This window comes from Suncus etruscus, chromosome 4 (genome assembly GCF_024139225.1).
Source record: "Suncus etruscus isolate mSunEtr1 chromosome 4, mSunEtr1.pri.cur, whole genome shotgun sequence".
NCBI lineage: Eukaryota > Metazoa > Chordata > Mammalia > Eulipotyphla > Soricidae > Suncus > Suncus etruscus.
In genome coordinates, this window is record NC_064851.1 from 77188809 (window position 1) to 77211037 (window position 22229).

The 22229-nt window shown below is 39.5% G+C and overlaps 1 protein-coding gene and 1 non-coding gene across 2 annotated transcripts in view; both read right to left on the minus strand.

Annotated features, from left to right (window-relative positions):
• The window catches only part of PDSS2 (decaprenyl diphosphate synthase subunit 2), a 298925-nt gene extending 297505 nt beyond the window's left edge, over positions 1–1420 (minus strand). Inside the window, exon 1 of the mRNA XM_049771201.1 lies at positions 990–1420. Within this exon, the coding sequence (XP_049627158.1) occupies positions 990–1285 (296 nt within the window). The 5' untranslated portion in view covers positions 1286–1420. The remainder of the gene's footprint in view (positions 1–989) is intronic.
• A 20760-nt stretch (positions 1421–22180) lies between these two features.
• The window catches only part of LOC126007726 (U1 spliceosomal RNA), a 164-nt gene continuing 115 nt past the window's right edge, over positions 22181–22229 (minus strand). Inside the window, exon 1 of the small nuclear RNA XR_007495216.1 lies at positions 22181–22229. This exon is cut by the window's right edge and continues 115 nt beyond it. This is a non-coding gene — a small nuclear RNA (U1 spliceosomal RNA).

The window sequence follows — 22229 nt, forward strand, 5'->3', positions numbered from 1 at the left end:
GTTTGGTTTTATTCTTTTTTTTTTCCTTTTGGTTTTTGGGTCACACCGGCAGCACTCAGGGTTTACTCCTGACTCTACACTCAGAAATCACTCCTGGCAGGCTCGAGGGACATATGGGATGCTGGGATTCAAACCGCCGTCCTTCTGCATGCAAGGCAAACACTTTACCTCCATGCTGTCTGGTTTTATTCTTTTAACTTTTAGAATACTTGAAATAATTTGCAAATATTAAAGACTTTTTTTTTTTTTTTTTGGTTTTTGGGCCACACCCTGTGACGCTCAGGGGTTACTCCTGGCTATGCGCTCAGAAGTTGCTCCTGGCTTCTTGGGAGACCATATGGGACGCCGGGGGATCGAACCGCGGTCCATCCTAGGCTAGCGCAGGCAAGGCAGGCACCTTACCTCCAGCCGCCACCACCTGCCACGGCCCCATATTAAAGACTTTTTAAAGTGGAAATGAAAGTTATCCTTAAAATCCTAATGGCAGGTTATTTCAAGATTAAATGCCAAACATTCCAAGAGGACAACGACTACTGCCCAGATAAATAAATTACTACTTCAACTATCTACCTCCAATCCCATTTTCTCATAAAGAATTTCGTGAATAGTATAGACCCGGGGGGGGGGGGTAAATCTCCCACTCTAAAAGATAATTTTTGTAAAGTTGCTTAGTAAAATTCACATCCCTACTTGACTCTCCATTAGTTACGATGACATAAATAGTTAAGCAAAAGAGCAAAGAAGCGTAAAATCATATCTCAAGAAATACACTATTCAGTTCTGAGGAGAAATGGAGAAGAAATGTCAAGGTGAGTAGAGTAAGGCTGGAAAGAGAAAGCAACAATTGTCTAGAAGGGCCAAGGAAAGGAAGATAAAGAGGTCAACCAGAAGGCCAGTCTGGTCCAGGCCAGGATGAGTCGCCAGAGGCAAGAGTCAGAGAAAGTCAAGGGGGTGCAAGTGAGCTGGGGTGGGGCTCTGGGGGAGCTCACCTGGCTGTGGTAAGCAGAGGGTGCTGAGTTCCCACCAGCTTCCGCACCTGCATAGCGATGTTGCTGAGCTCGTCGCTTAACAAGCAGCGGAGGCTCATGAAGGACGTGGGATACCCCACAATCTTCTCCGCCTCTGAGACCACTTGATTCCAGTGGGTAGGGGACCCGGAGGACTGCCCACGCCGGGACCCCAAAGAGGAGATTATATCGAGGAACCGAGACCACCGTAAGCGATCCAGGGCACCCGACGCTCCGGGATTGCGCGGCAAACGCTTCAGCAGAAGCCGAGAGCTCATGGTTTGAATCTGACAAGTGTCAGCTACCTGGTGGGGCTATCTGGAGCAACTTGCAGGAACTAAAAAGGGAGCGATGACTCCTGCCTGACTCTCAGGGTTTTTTCTGGAACTGTGACCAGAAATGGCTTTGGACTGCAGTTTTCTGTCGCTCGGGCTAGACGCACAGCAGTCTCAGCTCAGCACTTCCCTGCTGCCTTGGGTAGAAACCATGGGAGGCTACTACATGGGGGCCGCCATGTTGGAGGCGTGAATTACGGTCTGGCGTAAAGAAGGAAGGGGGAGTGAAATTCTTCTTTACGGCAAAGTCGTGAACACTCCGAAGAGGCGGAGCTTTGAGCAGCGGATTCCGGAAGGCGAGCTGTGGGGGCGGGGCCAGAGGCATTGGCTCCTCCCATTTGTCGTCTAGGCCTGCTCCCTCCCTACTTCCGGTTCTGGGGACTAATCGCTGTCTGGTTTCCCAGCGTCTGGGTTCTGGACTGGTTCAGCTCACTCCCGACCCTCGACACTGAGGAATCTTTGTGCAGAAATAAGATCCGGTGGAGAGCTGGCCTCTTTTCGAGGGCCTTGGCCATCTCTGCAAGCGAGAACGTCGAGCCACCGCCCTCCCCTATTGGGAAACGTCCCACAGCTGTCCTTTGGCGGCCCAGGTGGTGGTAGCAGATGCGCTTAATATGGCACCTTGAGGACTATGACTTCTGAGCTCCGAATTTCAGCTCTAAACAGGAGACACGGTGAAGCAAAGATGAGACGGACGAGGGGCTTAACACCCTCTTGTGAGGAAAGGATTTCCTTGCTCCCCAATCCTTCCCACTCCCAAGTCGAAGTCACCACCAACCTTCTTGAATATCAGAACTCTAGTCCTTTTCTCTTCAAGTCTTCGTATTAGCCCACTGAATCCTTGAGACAAACCCATTTCAAGTAGATGTAATAGTCATTGTTGTTTCCTTTTGGGAAACTGAGGCACAACAAAGTCGTGCAAACTGAGGTCATACTAGACAGGAATGTGAACTCTAGTAATCTGGTTTGTGAACACAAGTCCTTAGCCGCTTACTGTCCAACAAGACACATGGATGCTGTCCCACTGTCATGTTGACAATAACATAGCACTGTGAGCGTAGGTAGCAATGGATAAAGCTACCTATTTTTCTTGCATCAGGTACTTTGAGCTTCTTACCTTTCATATCACCCAAAGTAAGTGTTAAGGAACATCTCTTAATAATAGAGGATTTACGATCCTGTTTTATACTCTTAAAAATAACTCATGGAGCTCTCCAACTTTTCAAATGAGGTTAAATAATGCTTTTATTAAACTATTATCCTGCATAATACTGGACTAGACTCAAATTACATATAAAAAACGAGTTGTGGAGCTGAAGAAAGAATACAGCAGGTAATGTGCTTGTTTTACATACAGATGACTCCAATTCAATCCCCTGCAGTGAATTAGGTACCATAAGTACCACAGTTATCCTAGCCTGGTCACAGATTCAGGAGTAAACGGAGTGATTATGGCCCCGGAACTAAGAATAATAACAGTAATAATAAATTAAAAGATGTAAAGAGGACAAATTATTAAACCAAAGTTTGGAAGCAGAGAACAGAGCACAGAGAATCCAGTGGGCTAGTGTTTGGAAAGAGTGTTGTACTTTGGTAGTGAGCATTCTGTGGCAATATATATATTTGAAAAGATGGGAAATTTCTCCAAAATCACACACTACTGGACCTCTAGGGAGACACTCACAGGACTGGCATTTGTTCTATATGTAGAAGACTCAGATTGCATCTGGCTTACCCTTCCCTCCAAACAAAAGTTTAAAAAGAAATAGTACAGTGCGGTCATACCTCAGGTTAAAAAAGGGGTGGGGTGAGTATGGAGATGAACTACAGAGATGCTTTCTACATTGAGAAAAAGATGCTTTTCTTCAGAAGAGGTTTAACCTCAAATCCCCTTTGAACAACATTTCTTTGTGACTTAAAAATCTGATTGTATGGTCCCCCAAGTCTGCCAGGCATGATTTCTTGAGTGTAGAGCCAGTAGTAAACCCTGGGAACTGCTAAAGTTACCCAAAAACATATATATGATTTTATTTTTAATCAATTTAAAAACCTTTCAGGGAGTCCTGTTTATACTGGCTTATTTATTTAGATCTAGATAAAGGTCTAGAAACACATGTGCAGTACCAGTGATGGGACCCAGGCCTCACACTTGTGAGGCAGCTCTACCACTGCACTTTATCCAACCCCCTTTTTTGTTGATTAGTTTGAGGTCACACCAGGCAATACTCTGAGATTAATCCTGGCTTCACACTCAGGAATTCCTCCTGGAAGTGCTCAGGGTGCCATATGGAATGCTAGGGATGGAACCCAGGCTAGCTGTGTGTAAGGCAAATGCCCAACCTTCTGTGATATGCCCCATCTCCTATCCCACATACTTTAAAATGAAGTGAGCTACTCTGCTTTTTTTGAATATAGTTTGTGCCCTCAAAATGAGTAAAGCTAGATGAAGTTCAAAATTCATTCCTGTTATGGAGATAGCAAACTTCTGGCAATAAAATCCAGGTTTGTTCTAAATGAAAATAAATGTAGAGCATGAGCTACCTTACCATTCCAAAAGAAAATCTCCAAGGCATCAGCTTCTGGGTTATTCAAGGTGAAAGAAGTCACAGAGAGAGAGAGAGAGAGAGAGAGAGAGAGAGAGAGACAGACAGACAGACAGACAGACAGACAGACAGACAGAGACAGAGAGAAAGAGAGAGAGAGCGCGCACCCTTGAGTGTGATATATTATGCACCAGAGATTGTTTCTCCAGAATCATGATACTTTAAGGATAATTTTTTGTGCAATTTCCTTAATATCAATTCACAACATGCCCTTTAATTTCTCCACAAAAGCTGCATGTATTATTCTCTCTGGTCATACTCTATTAACCAATTTTATTTTTTTTATTCATGGGAACTTGGGTCCCATTTACTTTAAGTAATTAGCACTTTCATTTATACTTATAGTTAAAATGTCGCATTATTCCTCATGGTAATCAATTTCCAGGAGGTTAAAATGGTATTTGTTCTTTAATCTTCCTAATAGGTATATAATGCAACGTCTTCCTGACTAAAGAGATTTCTGGTTCACAGTGACTTCTGGAGGAGCAGCAACGGGGGAGAAGCCGTTCCTCTGCCCTGGTGGCTTTCTGGGGATGCTTGTGAAAGTGTGCAAATTTAAGTAATACAGCAATGTTCCTCACTCTGGTTGATATTTGGGACTAGAGAATTCTTGGTTAGGAGGAAAAAGTCTGTCTTGGACAGGGTAATATGCTTAGGCTCTTCTGCTCACTAGTTACCTGCAGCACCTCTCTTCAGTGTAATAAACACATAAATGTGTTGATTGATAGATAGATAGATAGGTATATATATATATATCAATTCTTGACATTATCCCCTACAAATATGCCAAAGAAAGGGCTCTCTGGGTAAGAGCAGCCATGCAGATTAGAGAGCAATCACCTGTGATCTGGCTGTCTCTGCAACCAGCAGCAATTCCTCATATGCATGAAAGTTGTCCTCAAACAGACATCTGGCACAGGTGGCCTTAGCCCTCCAACACCTTTCTTAAAATCTTTTATTTGTTTTGGGTTTTTTTTTTTGCCTTTTTGGGGGGGTCACACCCAGCAGTGCTCAGGGTTTACTACTGGCTCTACGCTCAGAAATCTCTCCTGGCAGGCTCAGGGGACCATATGGGATGTCGGGATTCTAACCATCGTCCTTCTGCATGCAAGACAAATGCCCTACCTCCATTCTATCTCTCTGGCTCCCTTTCTTAAGATCTTAAAGCAGGCTTCACCCACTGTCCTCTCTGCATGCTGCTTCCCCTGGGAAGGAGGGGTCTTGTTTGATGTGTATTCCTTTGGCTGAAAACTTGAACCAACCTTTGCAAAAAAGAACTTTAGAAGTCTTAGCAAAGATAGTACCTGCTTTGAAATTTGGTTTTCAAGGTTAAAAGAGTGGAAATAGATAGGGACACTATGATTAGATTACCCTCTAAACAATTACCTATTGTTTCTAATTAGAGGGTTCTTCCAAAAGCATATTAAATTATTGTAGTCTATCTTGAGGCCAAATGATAAAAGGAAGCAACAACTCAAATCAGCAAAAATCCAAAAGTTTGACCACCTACTGTATTGGCAGACTGTAAGACCAAGAACATTACATATATAAAGTTGTGTATAGCACACATAGAAAGAAATTTTATCATCATGAGCAAAATTACATATACTCCTAAGCACATACAATTATTTCTTGATACAGAAATTTTCTTCTTCTTATTTTGGTTATTTTGTTTTTTATTTGTTTGTTTGTTTGTTTTTTGGGGGGTATTGGGCCAGACCTAGCAGCACTCAGAAATCGCTCCTGGCAGGCTTGGTGGAACATGTGAGATGCTGGAATCGAACCCATGCCAGTTGTGTGCAAGGCAAATGCCCTACTTGCTGTGCTATCACTCCAGCCTCAAGAAATGTGAATTATTTATTTTAAAGTACAAGTTATTTAAATATCATGCATCATGTAGTTGATCATAATTTGTTTCCAGGTAAGAGCAAAATTATTAAAAGAAAGAAAAAAGAGCAGCCACAAGAAAATTTGTGAAAATAATTGTATCCTGCAATTAAGTCATTGTTAGAAAGTTTAGTAAATTCTTGTTGCTGGTCGATCATTCTGTTACTTCTTTTGTTTCTGAACATTAGGTGGTTTCAGATACACGTTGGTTTCTAAATTGATATTCCTACAAGGATGAAAGTATTTAAAAATAATTAAAGTTGTGGCCACGTGGTCCATGAATTCCAAGCACTATTGCTGATACTGAAGCTTTTGCAGGCTATGTTTTCAACTGCCAAGTTTTCCCGAAGTACAAGAAGTTAGGGGAAGGGGAGGATGTCCACATTCACTCCAAAAAATATCTTGAAGATGTCAGACCAAATATTGGCAAAATTGAAGGTTTGATCAAATTTGTATCTCTGCAGAGAGCGGTAGATGAGTGATAAAGCTGGGCCATTATCAGAGTGATAAGTGTGGGTGGTGGGTACAGCTGGCATGAATTCTCAAGACAGGAACTTGACCCACCTCTCCTCCTGAAATTGCTGTTTTCAGCTATGCAGCTGTTGTACCCAATATTTTTCATGGCTTGGTTTACATCTCTTTAGCATAGTGTGAGTCTTTAGAATTGGCAAAATGCAGACAACGTGACCCAGAAATGACAATTCTATGAATCTTTCTCAAAATACAAAATAACATGCACAGGATTACTTATGCAGTTTTATTTATAGTAGCAAAATATTGGAAACAAACCAAATAGCTACAAATAGAGAACTAGTGGAGGCTTAGTCGAGTGAATTAGATTCTATACCTTAAACACACTGTGGAACTATGGGGAAAATGTATCAATCCCTTTACATTAATGCAGAATGATCTCTAGAATATATGCCTTCCTTTACAAACTAACAGAAAAAGTTCTGAGAGATAGTACAGGGGTCAAAGGGGTACTTGATTTGCTTAGGGTCAACCTGGATTCAACTCCTAGGACTGCATATGGTAACCCAAGTACTACCAGGAACGGTCCCTGAGTGCAGACCAGGAGTAAGCTGTAAGTACTGCCTATGGAGGCCCCTAAACAAATAATAAGTACATAAAACCAGTGGAAAAATAAACCAAGAAATAGAATACCTTTTTCTACTGATAGGTTAATTATGAATGCATTTTTGCATCTATTTCAGACAAGAGTAATTCTATGGAACAGACATGAATAAGAGCAGATTATACTGAATATGCCTTAAATTGACTGTCAAATTTAGAATTTAAAATATTTTTAGGGGCCAGAGCGATAGCACAGTGGTAGGACATTTGCCTTGAATGTGGCTGACCTGGGTTCAATCCCTGGCATCCCATATGGTCGGTCTCCCAAGCCTGCCAGGAGCAATTTCTGAGCACAGAGCCAAAAGTAACCCCTGAGCACAGCAGGGTGTGGCTCAAAAAATAATTAAAAATTAACTGACTATATTTTATGGAGGAAAGTTAAATAGTATGAGCATACACTTTTCTTTCTTATAATAAGAAAGAATTATTTGTTAAAATTAAAAATCAAAGCATTTATTTGCTTTGTCTGTTGAAAATCTTGGTTGCAATGAAATCTTTAGAATTTACCATTCTTCCATAGAGATACTTTCTGTGCTTGCCTTTCTATTTAAAAGAACAAGGCTTGAGAAAGAATGGCCAATATCAAGTCTAGGCAAAAAAAATTTTATTTTTTGGTATGACAGTGGGGCCAGAGTGAGATAGTACAGCCAGTAAGGTATTTGCCTTGCATGTGGCCAACCTGAGTTCAATCCCCGACACCCCATAAGGTCCTACGAGCCTGCTAGGAGTAATTTCTGAGCAGAGTCAGGAGTAATCCCTAAGCACCATTAGGTGTGGCCCAAGGAAAAAAAAATGTATATAATACAGAGCTTCACAGGTAGCAACCAATGCTTTTTTGCACAAGAACCCTGGGTTCAATCTTTGCACTGGCACCTCATCATCCCCCAAGCAAAGAACACCACAAAGTGTTGTCCAACAAAAAAGAATAAGGTTTATGATGATCATGGAATAGTCTTGTGCCAAAATATCTAGGCTTCTAATAAAGCCAGAGTCTAAAACAGTGGATCTGTATCCTGGATCAGATGCTTGGAGATCTGACCCAGCAGTATGAGGGGGTTCACATGTGATGCCAGGAAACAAACAAAGGTCAATTGTATGATAGGTCAGTTGTATGACAGGTTAAGGAGAGTGCCTTAACCCCTGTACCATCTCTCCAGCTCCTAATTGTTTTGTTGGCTTTAGCCCCACCCAGTGGAACTCTGGGGCTAATCACTGTCCAGTGCTTGGGGGTTGCTTTTGACAGTGCTTGGAGAATCACATGGTGGCATAGATCAAACTTGGGCTTCCTGCTTGCACTCAAGCCCATTATCATTCATCATCAGGCCCTACACACAATAGTTTAACATACTTTTGTCATTGTCCCATGCTTTCTTCTTATTTGTTTTATTATGGTGGTGGATAGTGATCATTACCTCCTGGTAATCATATCTCCAAGGTCTCCTGCTATATTGTTCCATGACTAATCTATGTGGATCAATGGAAGAAGTGGGTGTCACTTCTAATATATTTTCTAAAGGACTTTGCAGCCTAAATTGAGCTGATTTTCTCTGTCTGTTTCTCTCTGTCTCTCCCACCCCCATGCCATGTTCTTCGGAGATGCCCATGTGGTGGGACTAAGCTCATATGCCAACAGTTATGTGAATAAGCCATCTTGAAAGTCATCAGGTCTTCAGAGGCAACAACCCTGACTCACAACTCAGGAAATAGCTTGAGCCAATCTCCCCTAGCTAAGGTTTCCTGACCTAGAAATTCTGTGTGATAACAGACTGTTTTAAAGTGCTAAGTTACGGAATAGTTTCTAATGCTGCTACACATGATGCAATTAATATATAACTTTTAAAAAAAATTTTGCCTTAATTTATCTATGTAATCTACTTCCATTCATTGCTGTTGTTGTGATGACTTGAGTAAGTCAAACATACAGTTGGTTGTATTTGGGTACCACTGGTCTCATAGACAGTGATTCCTAGATTGCACATAGGAAGTGATGCCAAGAATTCAACTCATAGTTCCTTAAAAAAAAACAGGAGCTCTGCTTCTGATTTATCCCTGGGCATCCTCTTATTTTTTCTATGATGTACCACATTTAGAGAGCCCATCACCACCAAACAAAAGTATTAATAGCTAATCTCTGTGTGTGCTTTCTCCATTGTACTCCCCTCACTTCAACTCAAGGTTATCTTTGTTCTGAGTCTTGTATGTATCATTCCTGTGATTTTTCAAAATATAGTTGAGTTATATTTAACAGTTCTATTTAAAAGATAATCCTAATAATATACATTATGTAATGCATCTATTTCTAAAAGTATACTATTTAGTTTTTTAGCTTTAACTTTAAGAGGATGGCCTATGCTAATTTTAATTTTCTGGTATCTTTTCAGTTCATTTGGACTACTACATATTCTTCTCCCACCAGAAAACATTTGTTTGGGTTGCTTCCAGGATTTCTTTTTTTTTTAGTGTAATAGTGTTGCATGCACAGGTTTACAAATGCCCATAGGGTTACATGCAGGGTTTAATATCTAGCACTAGAGTTACTGAGTTGTAGGAAATATGAATAGTCAACTCTAATAGCTAATGCCAAATAGATTTCCTCATAACTATACTAACTTGTGTTTCTGCCAGCCACTTAAAAGAGACCTTGTGGATTATACTCTGCCAAGAGATTATTGTCAGACTTCTTAAATTTTAAAAAAATGGGTATAAAGCAGAGTCTTATGATACTGTGGATTTGCATTTCCTTCTTCATTTCTTTTTTTTTGTCTTTCCTTCTTCATTTCTAAGTATCTTTTCATATTGCAGATTAATCCTCAAAGATGATGTGCAAAGTATAGATAATGATAATTATTTATCATGTTTTCTGTGGTTTAAATTTAATGGCATTCATTCTCAGCATTCCCCCCGCCCCCCCCCCCATCTGTCTCTGTTAACAATCACTCTTTCTTGCCATTTACTTCTCTTTTTTATAACTTTTTTTTTTTTTTGGTTTTTGGGTCACACCCAGCAGCACTCAGGAGTTACTCCTGGCTCTATGCTCATAAATTGCTCCTGGCAGGCTCAGGGGACCATATGAATGCCGGGATTCGAACCACCATCCATCCGCATGCAAGGCAAATGCTCTACCTCCATGCTATCTCTCCGGCCCCGCCATTTACTTCTAATTCTTTCCATTTTCTTCAAATTCTTTTGGGGATTTGACCTTTGAACTATTTGTAGTTGTAGAGGAAATGAACCAAGTTTCTTTCCTTTTTGGGCAACAATGTCAAATAGACTAGTGATATTGCTAGTTAATTTAATACTAGGGTTATCTCAATAGGAAAAATTTGGTTCCTTTTTTTTTTATTAAGGACTCTTTCCAGGATATTATTTGCTTTTAAAAAATATAGACTAAGGGGCCAGAGAATAGGGCTTTTGCCTTGCATGCAGTGGATCCCAGGATAGATAATGGTTCAAATCCCAGCATTCCATATGGTCCCCCGTGCCTGTCAGGAGAGATTTCAGAGTGCGATGCTGGGTGTGACTCAAAAACAAAACAAAACAAACAAAGAAAAAAAGAGTATAGACTAAGGAAAGTTCTGAAAAGATAGTTTTCACTTGAACACAGACACTATCACTAAAAGGACCAGTGTCCTGAACTCGACAACTTTGTCCTGTGTATCTATATGATCATAAGCTTTCCTCTAACTCTCACTCTTCTGAATTTAAAATGATGTTTCAAATAAAAGTAAATCTCATGTGGGGTCCACTTAATTTTCAAAGCATTTTTGTTCCATGAATAAAATTAAGTAGCAAATTGATCAGGTTCCTGTAGTCATTTTAAATTCTCTGTCAAATTCTCATCTCCCTCTCATCTAACCAGCCAAAGTGAGCTTGCTGTTAACATAACTTAAAACAGGAAGAGATCAGAGGTGGTACTCTCTTTCTTCCTCATGTTTTCCCTTACTTAATACAGTGTTGGAAAATGTATACCACATTAGTTGGTCAGTTGAATAAATAATGAACATGCTAGATGTTTATTATCTGATTCCATCCTTATTGCTACACTGATTCAGACTTTATTTGAGCTGCACTTTATTTATGGTAAGATCATAAAGCACAGAGAGGAAGATATCACTATCAGTATAGGTTTGACTAATTCTCCATTAAATATTTCCCATGAAGGGTCCAGAGAGATAGCACAGTGGCATTTGCCTTGCAAGCAGCCAATCCAGTACCAAAGGTGGTTGGTTCGAATCCCAGTGTTCCATATGGTCCCCTGTGCCTGCCAGGAGCTATTTCTGAGCAGACAGCCAGGAGTAACCCCTGAGCACTGCCGGGTGTGGCCCCCCCAAAAAAATATTTCCCATGAAGATCAAATATCACAATAACCAATGGAAAACTGAGGCACATTTTTTTGGGCTTGAAAACTACATATCAGTATTTAGGAGGAGTGTGGTGTGGGTGGTCTCTTCAGCAGTGTTGGGGACCACCAGAGCTATACACAGCAGCATTCTGGAGGTTATTAAATCCAAGCACCTGACTTGGGGTCTTGTACATACTAAGAGCATACTCCAGCATTGTCTTTCTTGCCCAAGAATCAGTATCTTTCAAATATTCCCACAGAAGATTATAAAATGCAGCCAAAGTTTTTTTTTTTTTAATTCTATTCTTGAAAAAGTATGTCTTCTAGTGTTTTTCTTATTGGTTCTCTCTGCTTGCCTACTTGTTTGTCTATCTGTATCTCTCTCTCTCATATATGCCTTCCTTCTCCTCCTTTTCCTCCACCTTCTTCTTTCCCTCCTCCTTCTCTTTCAAAAGGTGTTTTGGGAACTATGTAGTGCCAAGTATAAAATTGGTTGTTTGGATGCATTTTAATCCTTATACTGTCTCTCAATTTCTTCTTTTAAAAGATGTATACAAACTTTATACCCTAGGGTCTAGAGAAATTTTGATAGAATTCTATATCAGAAAGAGTAGGAGCCAGATAGATAGCATGGAGGTAAGGCATTTGCCTTGCATGTGGAAAGACAGCGGTTGGAATCTCGGCATCCCATATGGTCCCTTGAGCCTGCCAGGAGCGATTTCTGAGCATAGAACCAGGAGTAACCCCTGAGCGCTGCTGGGTATGACCCCCAAAAAACAAAACAAAACAAAAAAAGAAAGTATATATAGGTATTATATAGCATACATATATAGTGTTATATTTATATATAATATATTTATATTAAGGGAGTTGAACACATACTGCATTTATTTTAAATAAAATAAGACGACTTTATTCGTCTTTTAGGAAAATGGTTTAGAATCTTCTCAAAATATTGTATGTAGATGCTCCTGGACATCTACCTCAAGAACTATAAACATCAATCTGAAAAGAATTACATATATCTGTGTTCATATGTATGCTCATATATGTCTCTATATACATCTATCTATGTTCATTGTTTATAATAGCCAAGATCTAGAAACAACTCAACAACAGATGAATGGATCAAATTACTATTCAGTTTAAAATTATGTCATAATAAAAAAGGGTTAAATATTTAGTGTGACTAATATATATTATACATAACATATATATATATAGACTTTAGTGTGACTAATATTTAGTGTGACTAAATCCAAATGGCTTGCGTTTGAATTCCAACTTTGCTCTTAACCAATAGTATATATCATTGAACAAGTTATGTACTAATTTGCTCTTGGTTACTTACTTGTGAAATAAGTAGATTTCTTTTTTTTTTTGTTTTAGTTTTTGGGTCACACCCGGCGGTGCTCAGGGGTTACTCCTGGCTGTCTGCTCAGAAATAGCTCCTGGCAGGCACGGGGGACCATATAGGACACCGGGATTCGAACCAACCACCTTTGGTCCTGGATCGGCTGCTTACAAGGCAAACGCCGCTGTGCTATCTCTCCGGGCCCATAAGTAGTTTTCTTATTTGAGAAATTGGAAGAGCAATAATATTGAAACCAATGGGTTTTTGAAAATTCAGTTCAGGGGTTCGAGAGATAGTACAGCAGGTAGGGCACTTACCTTGCACACAGCTCAAGAGATTTGATCCTCAGCAGCCCTTATGGTCCCCAGAGAACTCCCAGGAGTAATTCCTGATACAGAACCATTATTAATCCCTGAGCATCACTGAGTGTGACTCAAAATTGAATAAAATTAAAAAAGATCCACTTATGTTTATTAAATATTATAATGTACATAGATTATTCATATAGTTCATACAAATATTAATTATCCATTGTCACAGAGTAAGCCTGTATCACAAAAACTTAACATTCTCAACTATTCAATGTAGGTATTCCTAAATGTAAATCAATTAAATAATACGTGGAAAGTAATTTTTTCTTCTACTATTAGGATAATATGTCTTAAATCCCATACCAAATAATATTATTTTCCCAAGTAATATATGTATGTATGTCTACAAAAATTGAAATGCTGTGTTTGTGAATAGTATGGTGATGATGTTCTAAGGATGTTACAATTCATCTGCTTAGAATCTGTCATTTTATTTTAGAAAAAAAATCTATTCACTGTTGAAAGTGTCTTTTGAATTGTGCTGTTTCTGCAGGCATCTTTTTCTGGCGTTTTTAAATAAGTATTTTTTCTGTTCTTTTTATTATAGAAATTTTTAAGTAGTATGAAAAATAGAATAATGAGATATGTGTTATATTTGATTGTATTTATAATTCACTTTTGACAACTATAAACATTTTGCTCTCTCTTCAATAATGCTGAAGTATTTTGAAGTAAATCCCAGAAATCATAATATTTAGTCCAAAAATATTTCAGAGTTTTTAAGAAATAAATACTTCATTTAAAAATAGTAACTCTAGGGGCCGGAGCAATAGCACAGTAGTAGGGCATTTGCATTGCACATGGCTAATCCAGGACGGACCTTGGTTTAATCCCCAGCATCCCATATGGTCCCGAGCCAGGAGCATCCCTATTTTTTTTTTAATAAAGGCAACCATTGGAAAACTCATCAGATTTCTCCTTCTCTATCATCAAACTATTATCAGTAGCTAATGACCTAAGGATGCATTTGATAAGTGGATTATGTTTAAATAAATATTTTTGATGTTTTAGGTATTTAAAGTTTACCAAAGTCATTCACTTAAACATTATATTTAAGAAACTAAGAATTGGATTGTTCTATAAGCCTATGTTCTCCCTTGAACACATATTTCACTTGTCTATTTCCTTGCTTGCTTATTTCCACTCTGGAGGCACTCATGTTCTCTCTTGAGCATATCCTGGCTACACTCACTTTTTTCTAAGCAAGGTTTGTTTCATAAAAACGATCTTTCTTGGGGCTGGAGAGGTGGCTCTAGAGGTAAGGTGTCTGCCTTGCAAGTGCTAGCGTAGGACGTCCCGAGGTTCGATCCCCCGGCATCCCATATGGTCCCCCCAAGCCAGGAGGGATTTCTGAGCGCATAGCCAGGAGTAACCCTTGAACATCACAGGGTGTGGCCCAAAAAGCAAAAATAAAATAAAAATAAATAGTAACTCTATGGACTAGAGAGATAATATAGCAGGCTTTGCCTTGCATGAGGATATCTTCAGTTCATTCCCTGACATCCTATATGGTCCCCAAGCCCATCAGGAATGTTCCCTAGGCCCTGCTGCTTCTGGATGTGGCCCTAACCAATAACAAAATAAATAGTTACTGTAATGTAGCGAATCACCTTAATTAATCACACACCTTGTTTAACATCCAGAGCACACACCCTGCTTTCCTTAATCCCCTTTACCTATCTTTCCTAAACACAGCCCATTTTAATCCCCTCTTGTTGAGTTACACCTTATTTTACCTAAAACAAAGTTTATCCCTGGTTTCTTTGTATCTGTTTATTTACAATTTGATTTCACCCGAAACAAAGATTGTTTTACTTGTAAACCCCACCCAGGAGTGATTTCTGAACTCAATAAAAACGGCAGTTTTGGCAGGCAGTGGGCTCCATACTAGGTAAAAGACTAGGTAGAAGACTGCCAGACTACACGTGTTTCACTCTTAGTCTGGTTTGGATTATTTCATGTGCACCCTGATTCAGACTTGTTTACTGGAGCTGGAGATACAGCACATGGGGTGATTTTACAACCTCTCACATCCCACCCAATCGACACAGAGTCCACACCTTACTCTCCTCTAATATAAATATCCATTTCCCACCAATAGTAAACTGAGATCGACATCACCAATGACTTCTACATCCAGTGGCACTTTTTCTTTTCTTTTCTTTTTCTTTCTTTCTTTCTTTCTTTCTTTCTTTCTTTCTTTCTTTCTTTCTTTCTTTCTTTCTTTCTTTCTTTCTTTCTTTCTTTCTTTCTTTCTTTCTTTCTTTCTTTCTTTCTTTCTTTCTTCCTTCCTTCCTTCCTTCCTTCCTTCCTTCCTTCCTTCCTTCCTTCCTTCCTTCCTTCCTTCCTTCCTTCCTTCCTTCCTTCCTTCCTTCCTTCCTTCCTTCCTTCCTTCCTTCCTTCCTTCCTTTCTTTCTTTCTTTCTTTCTTTCTTTCTTTCTTTCTTTCTTTCTTTTTGCTTTTAGGAAGGAGGGAAGGAATAAAAGGAAAGAGGAAGGGATGAAGGACAGAAGGAAAGAAGGGAGGAAAAGAAGGAGGAAGGAAGGGAAGCAAGAAGGAAGAAAGGAAGGGAAGGAGAGAAAGAATGGAGGAAGGAAATCAGGAAGGAGGGAAGAAAAGAAGGATGAAGTGAGGAAGGACTGAAGGAAGGGAGGAAGAAATAGAGAAAGGAGAGAAGGAATGGAGTATGGAAGGAGGAAAGAAAGGCGAGAGGGAGGGAGAAGAGTAGGAAGGGAGGAGAGAACTGTTGGTGACATCCAGTGACTCTGGTCTCACCTGTTTAGACATCTTGGGATCTGACCTTATCTTTATCTTTATCTATACTATAATTTAAATTCATTTAACCAACTCACCCAAATTCTTGTTATTGTTGTTGTTGTTGTTGTTGTTGTTGTTGTTGTTGTTGTTGGAATCATACCTGGTGGCTCTAGAACCACTCCCAGTTACCTGGAGAACCATACAATACTGAGGATTGAACCTGCATTTTTCACATATGAAACACATGTTCCAGCTATTTGAATTGTTGTCCTGGGGGCCAAAATCCTTAATATTCAAATTATCTCAAAGCTGTCTTTATATAGTTGACTTTCTTATATCAATATCTAAATAAAGACAAATGAGTCAATTAAGTTGTGAGTATGATTTTAAATTTGGGGAGATACTTCAGGTTTAGACTTTCTGAGAGGAAATGAATGACCATAAATGCAGCTTGGAGCTAAAATGATAATAATAATAAAGGAAACTAGACTGAGAAGTTAGAGTCACAAAGTGGTTTTGGATTTTATTTGTAACACTAACCTCGAGTTCTATTCCATTTTGTAAAATGTAAAATTTTGTAAAAATTTGTAAAAATTGCCACTGCTGGGTAAGCAACTTGCCTTGTATGTAGCTGACCCAAATTCTATTCCCAGCATAACATATGGTCCCCTGAGCATCACCAGAAGTAATTCCTCAATGCAGAGCCAGGAGTAACCCCTGAGCACTGTGAAAACAAAACAAAAGAAATGCCACTGCATTTGTATTTCTTGTTATAGTACTTTCTGGAGCCCGCTTGTTAAATCTATATAGAATGATAATTAAAGTTCTAGGCTCTGTCACTGAATTATAATCTTGACTTCATCTCTTCCTAAATATATGTCTTTGGGAAAGTGATTTAACTCTGCTGTTCTCTTGAGTTCTTCATCTGTAGGTGTAAGATACCTACAGATTTACTATATTACAGATGATGTAATTAGAGCTCAGCACATCTTTACTCATTTCCTTCAGAGCAGAGGACATGTTTTTTCCTCCCTGCCAAAGTTGGTCTTAGTACAGGATGTAGATAGATATGAGAGTGTGCCTGCTGTAAGATTGGCATGGTATATTTTTTTTATTTTTTATTTTTTTATTCTTGGCATGGTATATTTTAACTTGCCTTCTTGCCCTTTTCTCATCCCCATGGAGGAATATGTACCAGGTAACTCTTCCTGGAATGATGAGATAATATAAATCAGATCTGAACTTGATATAATTCCCAGATCCAGTTTTCCTCTGCCCACTCTACTGCAAATCTCAGTGTAGATAGTCCAAATCCCAGTTGACCTGAAGTCTTTTGAGAAATATAATATTTGTCTCTCTAAGTTACTAAAGTTTTTTGTGATTTGTTAAAATGTATTATTGCAGCAATATCTGCCTAATGTATTAGGCTATTGGGAGGAACAAAGAGTTTATTTAGGAAAATCATTTAGCTTAGCAAGAGGCAGTCAGTGTTCTGCTCAAGTAATGTTTACTGCTGTCATTATTATTATTATTACTACCACTACTAATACTACTAACACTTATTTTTATGAGTAAAATCATTCAAGTATCAATTGTGATTCATTTGTATCAGCATCTTAGGCCTGATACAGTGTGATACAGTGAGCAGCATTTTTCATTGGCATGGTCTAGTTCCAGTATTGGCAAAAGGCAATGTTGGAGCTGAATCATCAGAATTGCACTCAGCAAGTGGAACTCTAAGATTTGACCTCATTATATACACTTACAATGCATAATATCCCTGATCTATTCCTCCAGGTGCTGTAGTTGGGCTTTATTTGGTGTAGGGGAGTGTGGACAACCCATTGGTGTTGAAGGGCTATTCCTGACTCTGTGCTCGTGGCAGTTCTCAGAGGGCATTGGGTATCAAACTAAAGCCACCCACATGGAAGGCAAGTATCTTATTCTCTATTCTAGCTCTTCAGGTCTTATAATTAAAATTTAAAGGCCAAAGGCAGAAATTCATTTCCTACTTATGAGATTTATTTTCTTATTAAATTAAAACACTTGATAACAGAGGTAAAAAAGACTAAGACTGTAAAAAAAAAAAGACTAACACTGAGCCATTGTTATGAAGTAATTTATCTTGTTTTAAATCAATAAAGGGGGTTTAATTTTGAAAAATCAAGAGTGAGGTGCTTGGCATCATTTACTATTGATATATTTGCTTATTTGACTTATTTGACACCTACTGTGGGCATCTACTTTATTAGCCCTGGAAATACAATAGGAAATAAGGCAGGCCAGTTTTTTATTTTATGTGGATTATAATCAATGGTTTATAAGAGACAATAAAAAGATGCATGAGAAAACTTCACATGCTAGTGAATGTATGAAGAAAAGGACTCAAAATAATATAATAAGAACCATTAATGAGAGGATTTTTTTATATTACTTTCTTCTTTGTACTGAAGCAACGTAATTTTTGATACTTCAAAAAAATTGGCAGGCTGAAAAGATAGCACAGTGGAGGGCATTTGCCTTGCATGCGACAGATCCAGGAGGACCGAATTCGATTCCCAGCATCTCATATGGTCCCCCGAGCCTGCCAGGGGCAATTTCTGAGTACAGAGCCAGGAGTAATCCTTGAGCATCACTGCTAGGTGTGGCCCCAAAACAAAAAAATGTAGGGGAAAGGAATCACACATGACTGGGTTTACTCCTGGCTCTGCAAGACTCACTCATGATGGGGCTTTAGAGAATTTATGCAGTTCTAGGGATCAGACAAGATCAGTTATGTGCATGGCAAGTGCCTTCCCCATAGTACAATTACTCGAGTCCTACAATACTATTAATAATAAAGTTTCATGTATATATTGTGCTAACACCACACCCACCACCAGTGTCTGCTTCCCTCTACCAATATCTTATAGTACCTCATTCCCCTCAGTAAGCTCAGTTCTTTAGACCAAATCTCAGATTTTATTGCCTGTGGCAGTTTATTATTGCCTAAGTTTCTTTATATTCCACATGTGAGAGAAATTATCCTGCATTTGTTGGGGAAAGGGTTTTAAGATTAAAAACAGTGAAACTCAATGAAGTCAGCCACAAAGCGGTGAGGTGGAAAACCTTTCAAGCAGAGGAAATAGCAAGTGCCAAGTCTTCATGATATCAGAAGAGACAATAGATGGAGCTCAAATGGGGTGAGAATGCGGTTTAAATTAAGGTATTAGATAATATATAGTTTGAGTTGTTATAATAAAGAAACTCAAACGGGCTGGAGCAAGAGTACAGAGGGTTGAGTATTAGCCTTGCATGTGGCTGTCCCAGGTTTGATACCTGGAACCGCATATGATTTCCTTGAACCCCACTACAAGCAATACCTGAACACAGAGCCAAAATTAAGTCCTGAGCATTGCCTGTGTTCCCCCCCAACAAAAAATAGAGACTTTCCAAAAATGAAGCGACATAAATATGAGTCTTATGACTTGTACAGATAGAAAGTCAACATCTCTGACTTGATGGTCTTAGAAGTATAATCCCCTTTCTAGCTTGCTATTTTGCCCAGGCTCCCCATGATATTTCTATTTTGTTACTTGATCCTTCCACATTCATTCTGATAGATAGCAAATTACATTATCCCACAGGAATGAGAAGAAAATTGATGGTATGTCTTTTCCATTAAAGGAGTGGGGACGTGACTCAGTGGTAGAGCACATGCCAGAATGTGTAAGGTCCTAGGTTGGATCCCTGGAATTACTAAGCATGCGCCATGTGCCATCCTCACACTACCATCACACAACAAGCAACCACAAAGTTAAAATACAAAGTAGCAAGTTTGGGGTGGTACTATCAACCAGCTCAGATCCCATTAGCCAGAATGTCAGTTAGGACCATATTTAGCTATGAAGGAAATTATGGGATGTTGGCATTAGACTGAACTCTATAAACCTTGACGAATCTACTTCTAAACAAAGAAGAAATAGTTGTTAGAGAACAACAAATCATTTTTTCACAAAGTGATTGGTAGATAAGGTTAGCAATAATCAATGGTGACTTGAATTTACAGGGTCTTGCCAAGCATAGCACAGATTTTGGATTATATGTTACATTTTTTTGTTTATTTTGGAGAGGCACACCCAGAAGCCCACAGGGGGTTACTCCTGGCTCAGCGCTCAGAAATCGCTCCTGACAGTCTTGGGGGACCATATGGGATTCTGGGAACCGAACCTGAGTCCGTCCTGTGTCAGCCATGTACAAGGCAAAAGCCTTGCCTCTATCTCTCCATCCTATGTCTCTGGCCCAATATGTATATATTATTTATTGTTGCTTGATAGCTCTCTTCCAAAACAGAACTTCAAAACCAATCCTTATTACCTCATGGTTTTCATGGGTCTAGAATTTGAGCAACTATGTTGCTGGGCAGCTCTGGTGTGTGTCTCACAGATAAAAAGGGTGGCCACACTCATCTGCTGGCTTGCCTGAAACCAGAGCATCTCTGTCCAAGATGGCTCACTCATGTGGCTACTGGCAGATGACTCTGATCCTTGATGGCTGTTGGCAGGGGGCTTCAGTTTCTTGCCACATGGATCTCTCCATAGAGCTACTTAAATATCATCATGACCTAGTAGTTGCCTTCCCCCAAATAAGTGATCCAAGAAAAGAGAACAAGCGGGAAACCACAGAGCCTTTTATGTTCTAATCTTGGAAATCACACCCATCACTTTTGCCACATTCCATTTCTTTGAAGAGAGTCACTGAGTATAGACCATAATCAAGGGAAAGGGAACCAGCTTTATTTCTTTTTCAAGAGAGAGATGTCAAAGAATTTAGAGATATATATTTTAAGTCATCATGGTATGAAAGGAAGTCACTGGAAAATTATAAGTAAGTAGATGCAAGGTCTCTTTTACAGACTTAAGAGTTTGCCCCTTAGAGCTGGAGTGAGGAAGGTGTTTGCTTTGCATGTAACCAACCTGGGTTTGTTGCCTGGCATCCTATGTTTCCCTGAGCACCTCCAGGAGTGTTTCCTGAGCGCAGGGTCAGGATTAATTCCTAAGCATCGTTGGGTGATCCTTTACCCCCCCCCCAGAAAAAGATTTGCCCACTCAGTGGAGAAGGGATTGCATAGAAGGAAGTGTGTGTGCAGTGGGCTTAGATTTTTGGCAGTTGCTTCGTTTTGACAACTGGTAAATGGTCTCAAGATTTGCATTAGGTGCAGTGGTCATAGAGAGAAGTAATGAGATGATGAAAATGTTTTACAGGTAGAGCAGAAAGAACTTGATAAGATTTTGCTGAATCTAATGCTATTGCTTGTCACTTCCTTCTCACATATCCAGCTATATTGCTTTCTCAACCCAACTGATCACCAGAATCCTTCGAGAACTTTCAAGTACAAATGACTAGTCTTCACTTCCAGACAATCTACTACAGGATGTCAGTCAACACTTGAAATCACTACTCTACATGTTCAAAGAGCTAAATCAAAGTATACTTATTATTGTTGTTTTTGCAAAAATTAGATAGATATTATGCATAAAAAATACTCATGTCTTCACATACATTTTTCATGAGACACCACTTATGGCTTCTGTCTTTACAAAAAGTAACCCTTAGGAAGAATTTCTCCTAACCACTACCAAACTGGTTAATGCAATCATTTATTGCCTCTTAGACTATTGACACATTCTTCTTTTAAAAAAATATTTTATTTTATTGAAACTATTATGATCTACAAAATCTTTCATAGTTGAATTTCAGATGTACAGTGAATCAGGACCATTCCCACCACCAGTGTCAACCTCTCTCCATCAATGAATCCAGACTACATCCGATACCACCACTCTTTGTCCCCTGCCCTGCTAGTATAACAGTATAACTTGCCATTTAAGTTTAGATTGTTAAAGTGCAGTGGCGTTTGCCTTGCAAGCAGCCGATCCAGGACCAAAGGTGGTTGGTTCGAATCCCGGTGTCCCATATGGTCCCCTGTGCCTGCCAGGAGCTATTTCTGAGCAGACAGCCAGGAGTAACCCCTGAGCACTGCCGGGTGTGGCCCCCCCCCAAAAAAATAGATTGTTAAAGTTTAGGTCTCTTAATTCTATTGTTATTGACTTTGGCTTGGATATTTAGTTCTGTCCTTACTTTTTCCTCACCAATGCATCTGAGACCACTTGGCCCCTGACACCCAGCCTTTCTTTTTTCTTTCTTAGTTTTTTTTCTTGTTTGAACAAGTGTGTGTGTGTGTGTGTGTGTGTGTGTGTGTGTGTGTGTGTGTGTCGGTCTGTAGCATAGCACAGCGGGTAGGGCTTGCACACAGTCGACTCAGGTTTAATCCCCCCTGATTCCCATATAGTCACCGGAGCCTGCCAGGAGTAATTTCTTACTGCTGAGCTATGAGTAATACCTGATTACTAGAGGAGAGTGTGAACACAGTCCCTCACTACCACAAATTAGGCAGTCG